Genomic DNA, 12,566 nt, shown 5'->3' on the forward strand with positions numbered 1-12,566 from the left:
CTCAAAATGGCGGAAGCGGAGGAGGAGAGTGTAACGGATTCGTCCCTTCGGCCTGTTTCCTTAGCAAAGAAGGCGGCGGCAGCAGCAGCAGCAGCGGCTAAGGCTAAGGCTAAGGCTTGCCCGTTCCCTTCCCCGGAGGCGGAGGTAGTGGCCGCCGGGTGGATGCTCGACTTCGCCTGCCGCTGCCTCTGCCGCCATTTTTGCGAGGAAAACCGGAAAGATTTCGAGCGGAGCCGAGAGCTGGCGCTGAGTGAGGAATGGGGGGGCGAGAGTAAGGGAAGCTCTCGCGAGACTCGGCGGGATTTGGGGAGAGTGAGGGCGGTGAGGTCAAGGCGGCCATCTTCCTCTCGGGCAATGCCCCCCATTGTGCCAGAAGCCCTCCTCGGGCTGGATATTTGGCCCTAAAAGGCACTGGTTTCCAAACTCTACTCCTCCAGATGTTTTGGACTTCAGCTCCCAGGATTCCTGACTGCTGGCCAAGCTGTCTAGGGGCTTCTGGGAGCTGAAGACCAAAGCGCTGGCTCAGTGCTAGGGAATCCTGGGAATTGTAGTTTATTGTGGCACCAGAGCGCTTTCTGACAGAGAGGTCTAAATGCCTAACAAAAGTACATTTCCCACAGTTCCCTAGCACTGAGCCAGGGCAGTTCAAGGGGTCTCAAACTGGATCATTTCTGCAGTGTCTTCGGGACCAGAGTCGAAGTCTTTGAGAACTACCGCAATTAGGCTGCGGAGCAGGGACTGGTCGCTCATGTGACCAACACTGAAGGCATAATAAAGTGTTCGTTTTAAAAAGTATTGGGTTAAATCTAGTTCTTCGTTTTGAAAACAAACACATATTCATTTGTCACTGAGTTATTTTCCAAGGAGTAGCATCCAAGTTTACTTGGAAGTAATATGTTAGCAATATACAGTGACAGCCAAAATCCACAGAACAGTCATACCTTTCTTGGGCAGCTGAAATGCACAAAATGCATGATGCACCCTTTTGGAGCTCCACTGGATTCTTCATCAGGAAATACAGTCAGCCCTCCTCCGTGTTTGAGGCTTTGACTTTTGTGGATCTCATTATTTGCAGTTTTGACTAATATGTTCTCTCTAGGAATCTCAGTGTCCTCCAACGCAACTCTGCTGAAAGTTGACCATAGAGTTGTGCTGGAGAACCTAGAAGTTCCTAGAGAAAACACTTCTCTAGGCGTTTGTGGATCCTCCAACTTCTTGAAGATGCTGACCATAGAGTTGCATTGGAGGATCTGGAGATTCCTAGAGAGGTGTTCTTTCCGGTTAAAAGAAAATAGTGTGTGTGTTTTTAGTTGCGTTTCCCCCCACTTTTCATGGGGCTCCTGTACCCCTAACCCCAGCGAATGTGGAGGGACCACTGTATGTTACTTTCTAAAGCATGTTTTAAGAAACATGAGCAAAATCAAAAATGGCCCTGAATGACCCTATAATAAGCAATGAGCAAAATAACAATGGTCACATTACTATTATTATTATTATTATTATTATTATTATTATTTTAAATAGCATCATTGCCTCCCTTGTTACCATCAAAACCATTCAGTACTCTTAAGTACTCTGGCTCCCTCTGCAGTCTAGAATAACTATAAAACGCAGTTTAAAGGGGAACAAATGTAAATGTAATTTGGCAGTCTGACCAGTCATGTGGGCTTTATTGAAAGAGCATTAGTGGCAATGACTAAATATAAATTGCCCCTCAGTACTCCAGTCCTAAATACATTTATTTGGAAAGTAGTTCCATTTTGGGCGCCATGGTTTCAAGTAACAACATATGGGATTACTGGCCAAGTTGCTGATACTGGTAACCACACAGTGGCACTGCAGGAACAAAAATCAGTTAACCATATCTGCTTTCTTTATTTCAGCTATTATCAAAGGGTTACGCAAAATAGAAATTCATCAGGTGAAAACAGTGTGCCTTTGTCAGCTGCTGGCATATGTCGGAGAAGGAAAGTTGCTCGGTAAAACATGTTGCTGTTTTTCCCTCTCATGTTTCACTTTAAATTATAATTGCAGACAGGTTAATCAGATGAGGCTGCTGTAATTGTTTAGTGCCATCAGTGCACATGGTAATTCATAGTGACATAATATAAAGTGATAGAAGACCTCCTTCTTTTGAGGAGCTTAACAGTCTCTACCAATGATTCCCAAGCTTTGGTCCTCTACACATTTTGGACTTCAACTCCCAGAATTCCTGACTGTTGGCCAAGTTGACTGGGGCTATTGGGAGTTGAAGTACAAAACAGCTGGAGGGCCAGATTTTGGGAACCACTGGTCTTCCCTTTGACATAGTTTAGATAAGGAGGGAACACACGGCAGATATTATTGGGGTCTAAAATAGCAATAGCAAGTGCGTTTCTACACCACTTATCAGTGCACTTAAGCACTCCCTAAGTGGTTTACAAAATGTAAGCTAATCTGGGTACTCATTTTAGCAACTTCCTCGGAAGGATGCAAGCCTGAGTCGAGCTTGAACCCTTTTGCTGGTCTTGAACTCGCAACCTTATAGATTGTGAGTGAGTGGCTGCAGTACAGGCATTTATCCACTGCACCACCAGGGCTCCTGTCTGTACTGTCTGTTCTTGACAGAGCTTGTCTTGTGATTCTTCTACACACTGCTGGTGGCTCAGTAGTTAAATGCCAGTACTGCAGCCACTCACAGTTGTAAGGTTCAATACCAGCCAGGGGCTCCAAGGTCGATTCAGCCTGGCATCCTTCCAAGGTCAATAAAATTAGTACCCAGCTTGTTGTGGGCAATTGGTTTACACATTGTAAACCGCTTAGGGAGTGCTTAAGTGCACTGATAAGTGGTATAGAAATGTACTGTACAGTACTTGCTATTCTTGTTGTTGGTCGAAAATGTGGTACAAACTGAGAAAATGATTGTGGCCCTCTGAACCCAAAACAAAGGCACTCTTTATTTGGCCTGAGCAATGAAGATGTATGCAAACAAGTGTGTGTTACTGCTTCAAGGGGCTACCTGGCAAACAGTGAGAGGCTGATTTCCAAATCTTCTGGCAGAGGACTCATGTATCCATACAACTCAGTGGTAAGGTAGGAGCCAGCAGTGTCATGTCTGTTCACAAATATGTGAGATCTCCAGCAAGTGATTTGTGGTTGCTGAAGGGGACCTGGCAGCCACATTCAGAGAAGGCAGTCTATCTGGGTTGTTGGTTTTTATCCCCCCAAAAAGATTTTTGCTTCCTTAAGCAAACCACAAGGGAGAAGAAACTTCAAGCCATTAACTTACTTTTTTGAAGCGTTACATTTCACCTGAAATGGTAATCTGTTTTTAGTGGAGAATTTGTTGCATCAGTGAAGTGCATAAGAACCAGTGTTTGCTGAGCAGTAAAAATGCAAATTAGAAATGTTTCTTAAATATGGACTAAAATCAGTAGCAATAAACAGTTTATTTTTCTATAGTTTTATGTGGGTTTTTCAGGCTATGTGGCCATGCTCTAGAAGAGTTTCTTCTTGGCGTTTCGCCAGCATCTGTGGCTGGCATCTTCAGAGTTTATTTTTTCTCCTGCATGGGAATATTTTCTTTTAATACCCAGTGATAGCAGAGCATGATTGATGCTTCAGTCAAAAGGTGGACAGGCAAGCAAGTTTTCCTAAGTAACAAAGGCTGATGTTAAGTTGCAAAAGACTAAAGGAGCTGATACAGTAACACTGGGATATCTGCTGCTTTTAGTAAGGAGATGGGTGCATAGACTTCTCAGCGGGTTCAGTGAGACTGGCTATTTACTCTAGCTGCTCAGAAAATGTTGAAAATGAGTGCTGTAGTTCTACAAATAATTGCTTTAAAAGGTGATTTTTGTCTTCTATCTTGAGTCACAAAAAGCAAATAAGGTGGAGGTTATTTGTGTTTTACACTCTAGAATTGAGATAAGAATTTGATATTTCTTATTTTCATACATTTTCTAAATTATTTGTTGAATGTAAATCCCAAATAACCTGCTGAGTATATCTTAAACAGTGGTCAGTATTATCCACCTGTTCTGTTCATACAATAATTTATGGAAAGTTTTACTTAATAATCATTAAATACTATGACTGGTCTGGGTGATGTTGGAAGAGGAATGAACAGACATGAAGAGTGTACTAGAATTGTGGTTGTGATGGAAAATCCAATTGATAACTATACAGTCAAAATTGGTGTTCTACATGATTGTAGATACCATTTTGTAATATTGCAAATGGTGTATTTTAGAATTTCTGAGTTAAAGGTTACTGTCTTGAAACAGTAACATTTAATTTGTTTGTGTTTGTAATATCTGTCTGGTTACACTAGTCTAACCAAACCCAGTGTGCAAACAATAGAGGTCTGACTTCTTGTATAACTGGTAAATTGGTGTGTTTAAATGTTTTTTAGTCTGCAAAGAGTTATAAGATTATTGTTAAACTTTATCAATTTATTTCCTCATAAGAGTCTCATTTTGAGAGTGAACAAAGACTATCACCACTGGAAAATGCTTTCTTGGTTTGGACTTCATTTCTAAAATCGCAAAACAAACAAGAGAAACTACATGAAGATATCAAGCGCTTGATTCAGATTCAGGTCTGTTTATAGCTCTTACTAGCCTTCTGAATGGGCGATTGAAGGAAGTCAGAATACAATTTCTTTATAGGTTGTATCTCTCTTATGTGGAATTCCAAAATCCAAAACATTTTTCATGGGTAGCTGAGATAGTGACACATTTGTTTTCTGATGGTTCAGTATACAAAAACTTTGTTTCAGACTCAAAATTATTTTAATTTTTTTAAAAAAAATCCTTTCAGGTTATGTATATGAAGGTATATAAAAACATAAATGAATTCCATGGTTAGACCTGGGTCCCATCTGCAAAATATCTCCTTATGTATATGCAAATATTCCAATATCAGAAAGAATCCAAAACACTTATGGTCCCAAACATTTCAGATAAGGGACAATCAACCTGTACTACTTCATGGACTCTTAGATAAAGCATAACCATCATGCCATTAGAATAAAGTCTTAGAAAAGAAAACTAACTGGTCACTGGAACGTTTGATTGGTCATAATGTTAAGCTTTGGTCTCAAATTTCTTAGAAATTATGGATTTTTCTGAAACTGGCCTTCCCAATCTGATCTTCTAGGTGTATTGGACTAACTCCCAGTATCCTTTAGAACTGGTCATATTAATTGGAGCTGATGTGAATTGCAATCCAAAACATCTGAGAGATACAAGGTTAGCAAGGTTTACCACAATTACTTACCAGCCCAGAATTTATTAGATGGAAAACAATATGTTCACTTTTTTTTCTTTTCAGGCTGTAGCAGTGTATATGGAGAAGGGATATTTTAAGGAGGCTGCAGAGGTCATAGAAAGATTATTTCCAGATTCTCTCTCAAATGAGGTAATACTGGATAAGCAAGACATGTTTTGAAACCCTCTTAAATAGAAATAGATCAAACTACCTAAAAGGACTAGTATTTTTGCCAGTGAACATCTGTTTGTAAAAGTATAAGGCAGGGGTAGGCAACCTGCGGTCCGCGGGCCGGATGTGGCCTGGCGAGGCCTTGGGACTGGCCCCAGCCCAGTCCTGCCGCCGATTGCCGCCGGGGCCTTTGGGGGGCGATTGTCTATAGAAGTCTCAGAAACATGCATTTATCTTAACATGTTTTAAAAAATCAGCAAATTTTTTCACGTGTCCTCTATTTTTTAATCTAAAAAGTGCCCTCCATTTGAAATTTTTGTCCTACATTTGTCCCGGTTTATTTATTTATTTAATTCTTTAAAAATTATTTAATTATTTATTTTTTGGCTTTGGCCCCCCAGTTGTCTGAGGGACAGCAACCCGGCCCCCGGCTCAAAAGAGTTGCCTACCCCTGGTATAAGGCCTAAATGAAGGCTGAAATTCTAGATCTGTTCTCCAGCCCACTCCCTGTCCTGCCAGTGATCTGCAGTGTGATAATCAAAAACAGGATCCCTGTTGCAATTCCTCCTTACACCAGAGAATGCTCACAGGAGTAGAGTGGAAACATCAGTCTGCTGTGTCCCAATCTACAGGAGAACAGATCCATCACTCACAGTGGCTGATGCCTAGTAAGTCCTGATTGGAAACTCTTATTATCCCTATGTATTCCTTACACCATTGAATATGTAAGGGTCACAGATGTGAATCAGTAGTAGTAGTAATAATAATAATAATAATAATAATAATAATAAAATTTATTTCTATACCGCTTTTCCGCAGTGATCAAAGCGGTGTACATAGTGATCATGAATTCCCAAGGCAGTTGTTAATCTCTGTTATAGATCCATTAGATCTTTCAAACTTGGTAAGTCTAAACTTATGTAAATATTTAATTTATACCTTTTTCCCAATATAGGGCCTAGGATGGCTCACAGCATACTTTAAAAATATAACTAAAAAGAGTGATTATAATTTTAAAAGTTTTTTTAAAAATAAACTATTATGTTAAAACAGCCCAAATTTAAACCAGAACCAGCATGGTTTGAGTATTGGAATAGGACTCTGGGAGATCAAGGTTCATATCTCCAACTAAGCCATGGAAACCCTCTGCATGGCCTTGGACAAGTTACAGACACTTAGCCTCAGAGGAAAACAATGCTAAACCTGTAAAGAAATCCTGCCAAGAAAACCCCATAATAGGTTCACCTTAGAGTTTCTGTATGTCAGAAATGCCCTGAAGGCACACAACAGTAATAATTTAAAGCATTAAAAGCATAACAATGAATAAAAGTACAACACCACATATTCAAAGACCTTTCTGAAACATCCAGTTATGTAGATTAATTGAATGAATTAAATCTTATTTATTTGATATGTCTAGTCTATTTAGAATTAAAAATTTGTTTTGGTCTATGTCATAAGGATGTAATTGACAACATTAACACTGTATATTTTGAATTTTCTGGATTTAGCCTTTGAGAATGAAGCTGTCTGCAGTAGCAAAACAGAAAGATCCATACCATCCATTTCTTCAGTATTTCAGTTTCAGTCTTCTGATTGAAAAAATCAAGTCTTACATCACTGTTTTCTTGAATGATGAATCTAATAATTTTCTAATGAAGGTATGTTGAAAACAAGAGAACTAAACACTAAAATCTGAATAACATTGGATAATATTGCTTCAAAGGCAAAACAAAATACTAAGGACTTGGAGCTGAAAAATACCCAGTTCATGTTCAGTTGCCATTTTATATGGTGAATGAATTCATTACTCATTTTGAAATATGCTCATTAAAATATGTACAGCAAAACAGCTTCATTTATATGTCGCTTCATACCAAACTAGCAGTGTCTAAGCGGTTTACAATTGTAAGCTAATTGCCCCCAACAATCTGGGTACTCATTTTAGCGACCTCGGAAGGATGTAAGCCTGAATCAAGCTTGAGCCCTTTCGCTGGTATTGAACTCGCAACCCCTATGGTTTTGAGTGAGTGGCTGCAGTACAGGCATTTAACCACTGCATACAGCACTACAAAAAGAATAAAATTGTAGTTGATGGGCACAATAGTTTTCAAGACTAATGCATTACTGTTAATGTTAATGGTTTAGAATGATGTTAATGAAGAAATGCCTGCACCTGTATAAATGTGTCTGGATCTGAAAAATCAGCCATAGACTCCCTTCTTGTATTTGTTGTTGTTGTGTGCCTTCAAGTAATTTCTGGCAAATATCACATGGCTTTCTTGGCAAAATTTGTCCAGAAGCGGTTTTGCCTTCTCAGGAACAGAGAGAATGTGTCTTACCCAAGGTCACCCAGTAGGTTTCCACGGCTGAGCAGGAATTCAAACCCTGGTCTCCAGAGTCATAGTCCAACATTCAGATCACTAAACTATGTTGGTTCTCTGATTTGTAGTATATCTGTGAATAATTTGTCCTAATTAGTACTGAATGAGTTTGCAATTATTGTACGTCAGGAGTGGACAAAATGCAGCTTCATGTAGCTTCATCCTATCGAATCTAGGATTCGAACCCTGGTCTGTAGGGTTGTAGTCCATTGCTCAAACCACTACCTACTTGTATGCCTGAGGTGACTATATAGAATTCTCTCTTAAGGGAAGTTAAAGCCTTTCTTTCCTACATTTAGGCAGGTTTTAAACTTTTTGTTTATATCTGTCTTGGGTGAAATGATGGTTTGGTTTTTAAAGACTTACTGTGCAGGTTATTTGTCTGAATCAGAAACTGTTTTACTTTGCTCTTCTTAATGTAAAATTTTTAGTTATTTAAAAACTTACATTTTAAATCTTTCATGACACTGGTGGTAAAATGCTCTAGAAAGAGGTCTGGCATAAATATGCTAGTATTGGAGTAGATTCAGTGGAAGTTATATATAGGTTCCATTGATTCAATGGGCTTGCTCAAACTGGGAGTAACAATTGCATTTAGGGCTTTGTCTTTAAAAAAAAAGAATGTGCTGTAGTAGTTTGAATGTCATACTAAGATTCCAGAAGATCAAGGTTTGAATACCCTCTCAGCCATGGAAAACCATGGGATGACCTTGGGCAAGATCATAATGGCAAACCACCTCTTAATAAATCTTGCCCTCAAAATGTTACAGTATGACAGGGTGGCCATAAGCCAGAGTCAGCTCGAAGGCTCCTAGCAACAATTTGAAAATCAGTATAAAAATCTTTAAATAAGGTTGTTTTGTTTTACAGGAAGCTACAAAAGAGGTAGAAACTAAATATTCAGAAAAAATCATGGTCCCTGTAGAATATGATAAATTAATGGAAGTAAACATAGAAAACTATTTTGAAATTACGCAAAGGTTAGTACCATAAGTCTCCTATTGAAACACAGTACTTCAGTACTTTGGGATGTTATTGTACTTTGCTGTTTGGCCAACACAGCTATGCTGGATATGAAGTATAGTTTTGTTGCTGAAATTTTATTAAAACATAGATAATACTGTACATGTCCTTATGCAGGTTTATGCTGAAATTCCTGGAAATCTGTAGTCCAAAACACACTGCAGAAATAATCCAATTTGAAACCACTTTAACTGCTCTGGCTCAGTGCTATGAATTTTGGGAACTGTAGCTTTGTTTAACATTTAGCCTTCTCTGGCAGAGAGCTGTGATGCCACAATAAACTACAATTCCCAAGATTCCCTAGCATTGAGTCAGGGCGGTTAAAGCAGTCTCTAACTGGATTATTTCAGCAGTGTGTTTGAACCTATGATTTCTTTTGTTTTTTACCTTTATCTTGTTGTGTGCCTTCAAGTTGTTTCTGCCTTGAACCTAAGACTTTGCCATTATCATCCTGAGGCTGAGAGTATGAGACTTGCTCAAGGTCACCCAGTAGGTATCATGGCTCAATGAAGATTTGACCCCTGGTCTCCAGAGTCATAGTCCAGCACTCAGACCTCTATACCACACTGGCTAACTAAAAATTGTGTTTGCTTTTTTCTTTACTACATAGGTCTCTTTTGTAATGTATCTTAACAATTGTTCAAGAGTGCTGTTATGTTACCTTGGGTTTATTCTCAATTATATACTTGTACTATATATAAATTGTATGTAAATTATATACACTTATCTGTCCATATTTGCTAGAGTTAGGGGTATAAGACCCCCGTGAATATGGAAAAACTGCAAATAACAAAAGCATGTTTTTACCTGCGAGGGCACCTCTCTAGGAATCTCTGGGTCCTCCAAAGCAACTCTATGGTCAACATTCAACAAACACTGACCATAGAACTGCCCTGGGGGAGCTACAAAGTCCTAGTAGAGTATTCTCTCTAGGAACCTCTAGGTCTTTCAGTACATTTTAGTTACAGTTGACTGTAGGGCTGCACTGGAGGACCTAGATACTCGTAGAGAAGACATATTAATCAAATCCTTGAATAATCAAAGCCGCAAATATGGAGGAATGAGTGTACTAATATATTTGTTCTCAAATTATGTTCAGCTTCTTCCCAATTAATAATAGAGCAAGGTGGTAGAAACGCCATGAAGCAAGAAACTGGTGGCCACATACAGAGGAAAAATCATTTTTCAAGCACTGTATTCAGTATTATTAGCTAAATGTCAAAGTTTGAAATATCTGTCTTTCCAATTCTGTTACAGATCTGATAAACAGTTTTATTCCTTCGCTGATGAAACATTTATTAATCCAGGGCAGATAAAACCGTCCTTGAGACCAAAAAAGAGGAAACAAAATGTTCTTAAAAGTAAGTGTTACAGATCCTGTCAGCTGATACAATCCCTATTTTAATTTTGCTGAAGAAATGATTAGGCTTGTGTTCTTAGTTTCAAACTTGTGAAAATGCTGAAAAACATTATGCACTAATACTGGAGTTGCAGCCTTAAATTTTATGTAATAGTTATAATTTAATTCTATTTTAATGTTGACTTTCTGTAGGTTTTTAATTATATTGTTTCATAAGCCATCTTGAGCCCCAGTCTTGTGGGGAATAGGCAGGATATAGATGATGAAAATGAGCTTTTTACATGACAGTTTCCTGTGGTCATTTCAGGCAATGAGGCATGTGTATCAGCATGATTATGTTTTGAAGTACATTCGGCCCTTCTTATACACAGATTTTTTAATATACGGATTCAAGGATCCACAGTCTGAAAAGGTTCAAAAAAAGTATAAATTTCAAATATCAAACCTTGATTTTCCATTTTTTTATAAGGGACACCATTTTGCTATGTCATTATATTTAATGGGACTTGAACATCCATGGATTTTGTTATCCATGGAGGATTTTGGAACCAAACCCCAGCGTATAACAAGGGTCCACTGTACAGTCGTCCTCCATATTTGCGGGGGTTAAGGGAACAAGACCCCCACAAATATAGAAAATTTGTGAATAGTGCAAGTCATGCCCCCTCTTCCTCCAATGCCTGGAAAAGCTGCAGCCACCTGTCCTGCGCATGAGAGAAGGAGACTGGGCAGCTAGAGGGAGAGCCCCGCCCACCTTCTCCTGTGCCTGGGACAGCTGCAGCCGATCATGTTGAGATTGCAAATAATCAAATTCACAAATCCACAAATGGGAAGGGAGGACTGTATAATTTTTTTACCTATAAATACTTTATGTTTTAATTTGTCAAAAAGAGGTAGAAACCTAACCTTTTAACTCCTCTCTATGAAATAGCCTACCAAGTAAGAGTTCTGGAAATCTGTTGCTCTTAATCAACAACATAACACATCTTGTATGATGTGTCTAGATATGTCTATTTGTTCATTTCATTTTAAATTACTGCTGTGACATTCATTTGTTGCTATGTAAAATCAGACAAATGTAATGATGGCCATGTCTGTGTCTTATCAGGGACTAATTTCAATGCATTTTTCACAATATAAAATCATGGAATCATAGAGTTGGAAGAGACCACAAGAGCCATCCCCCCTGCCGTGCAGGAACTTTCAATAAAAAGCATACCTGACTGATTGAAAATGTAGTGTATCAGAACAATAGTCCCTGCTCAATGTATTGCACGAAGTTTCCATTGTATCTACATAAATGGCTATTTTTGTTACTGTGTTTAAATATTACAGTTAAGCTATGAATTAAATCTGCTTCTACTTGGTCTTAAGTCAGCCTGCAATAAACAAATAATCACAGTATAAGGCTATTAATAATACATTCAGTTTAAAGAATATGAAATACTTATTTTGTGTATCTTAACTAGGTAAGAAAGAGTTGCAGAATATTGAAAATGGTCAACAAAGTTGTCTGTCAACAGGTCAAAAGAAACAGGTATGAATGGGGAAGATTCTGAAATCTTGTTCATATTATATTATCACATTAGGAGGATGTTAAAAACTACCATGGAGTCAGCAAAATTCCAGTTTAAAGAAGCTTCCTGCAGGTGACTATCCTCCTATAACCATGCATTTTCTATGTGGTCAAGCAAACCAGTAACTTGGAACAGCCTCCAGCCACACCCTGTTTGGCATGAGACCGCAACAACCAGACACCACAGTCCCAAGGCTGGCTGCAACCACAATCCCAAATGGGCTGGCAGCAAGGAGCACTTTTTTGCACTCCATTTCCCAGTGGCCCCAAGCCACCTTAGTTACCCAGAGCACAGCTTCAGCTCTATCTGAGGGCATGCATCATCTGAACACCACGTCCCCAGATCAGGCCAAAGCTGGTGCTTTTTGCCCATCTGTTTCAGGCCTATTTTAGCCTACTTCTCCAAGGTTTTGAAAATACATAAATTAGGACGATGTGAGACAAAAGTATCTAGCTGCTTCTACTTTCAACAGAACATTCTACTCAGCATAGGAACTTGCTATGTATCAATTAGTGAGAAGAACTAAGTGGTACTGTCACATATTTATTTACTTATAATATTTATATTCTACCCAATAATAATCTTCTGGACAGTTTGCATTAAAACTTGTAGTCAAAGTATGCAAAGTAAAACAAACGGTAGAACAGAATAAAATGAAAATAAAGCCAGTGACAGAGAATAACAAGATTGCAAAAGATCCAAAAAGGACAAAACAGAAATCCTGGGACAATAAAGTGTTCATCTGACACCAAAAAGAGCAAAGACCAGGTGAAACTATCACTGAAGAGAGCATTCTACAAT

At 38.7% G+C, this 12,566-nt stretch overlaps 1 protein-coding gene across 4 annotated transcripts in view; it reads left to right on the forward strand.

Moving 5' to 3' along the window:
- Nucleotides 1-12,566, forward strand: part of TERF1 (telomeric repeat binding factor 1) — a 14,623-nt gene continuing 2,057 nt past the window's right edge. Inside the window, exons 1-8 of one of the 4 annotated variants that reach the window (XM_089517454.1) lie at nt 1-250; nt 1,884-1,979; nt 4,449-4,579; nt 5,314-5,400; nt 6,933-7,082; nt 8,676-8,785; nt 10,086-10,189; nt 11,658-11,725. In XM_089517454.1, the coding sequence (XP_089373580.1) occupies nt 7-250; nt 1,884-1,979; nt 4,449-4,579; nt 5,314-5,400; nt 6,933-7,082; nt 8,676-8,785; nt 10,086-10,189; nt 11,658-11,725 (990 nt within the window). In that variant the 5' untranslated portion in view covers nt 1-6. The remainder of the gene's footprint in view (nt 251-1,883; nt 1,980-4,448; nt 4,580-5,313; nt 5,401-6,932; nt 7,083-8,675; nt 8,786-10,085; nt 10,190-11,657; nt 11,726-12,566) is intronic. The other 3 variants (XM_089517456.1, XM_089517455.1, XM_089517457.1) reach the window with 3 other exon arrangements.

Source organism: Sceloporus occidentalis, unplaced genomic scaffold (genome assembly GCF_023333645.1).
Source record: "Sceloporus occidentalis isolate IW3139 unplaced genomic scaffold, rSceOcc1.0.p SCAF_3, whole genome shotgun sequence".
NCBI lineage: Eukaryota > Metazoa > Chordata > Lepidosauria > Squamata > Phrynosomatidae > Sceloporus > Sceloporus occidentalis.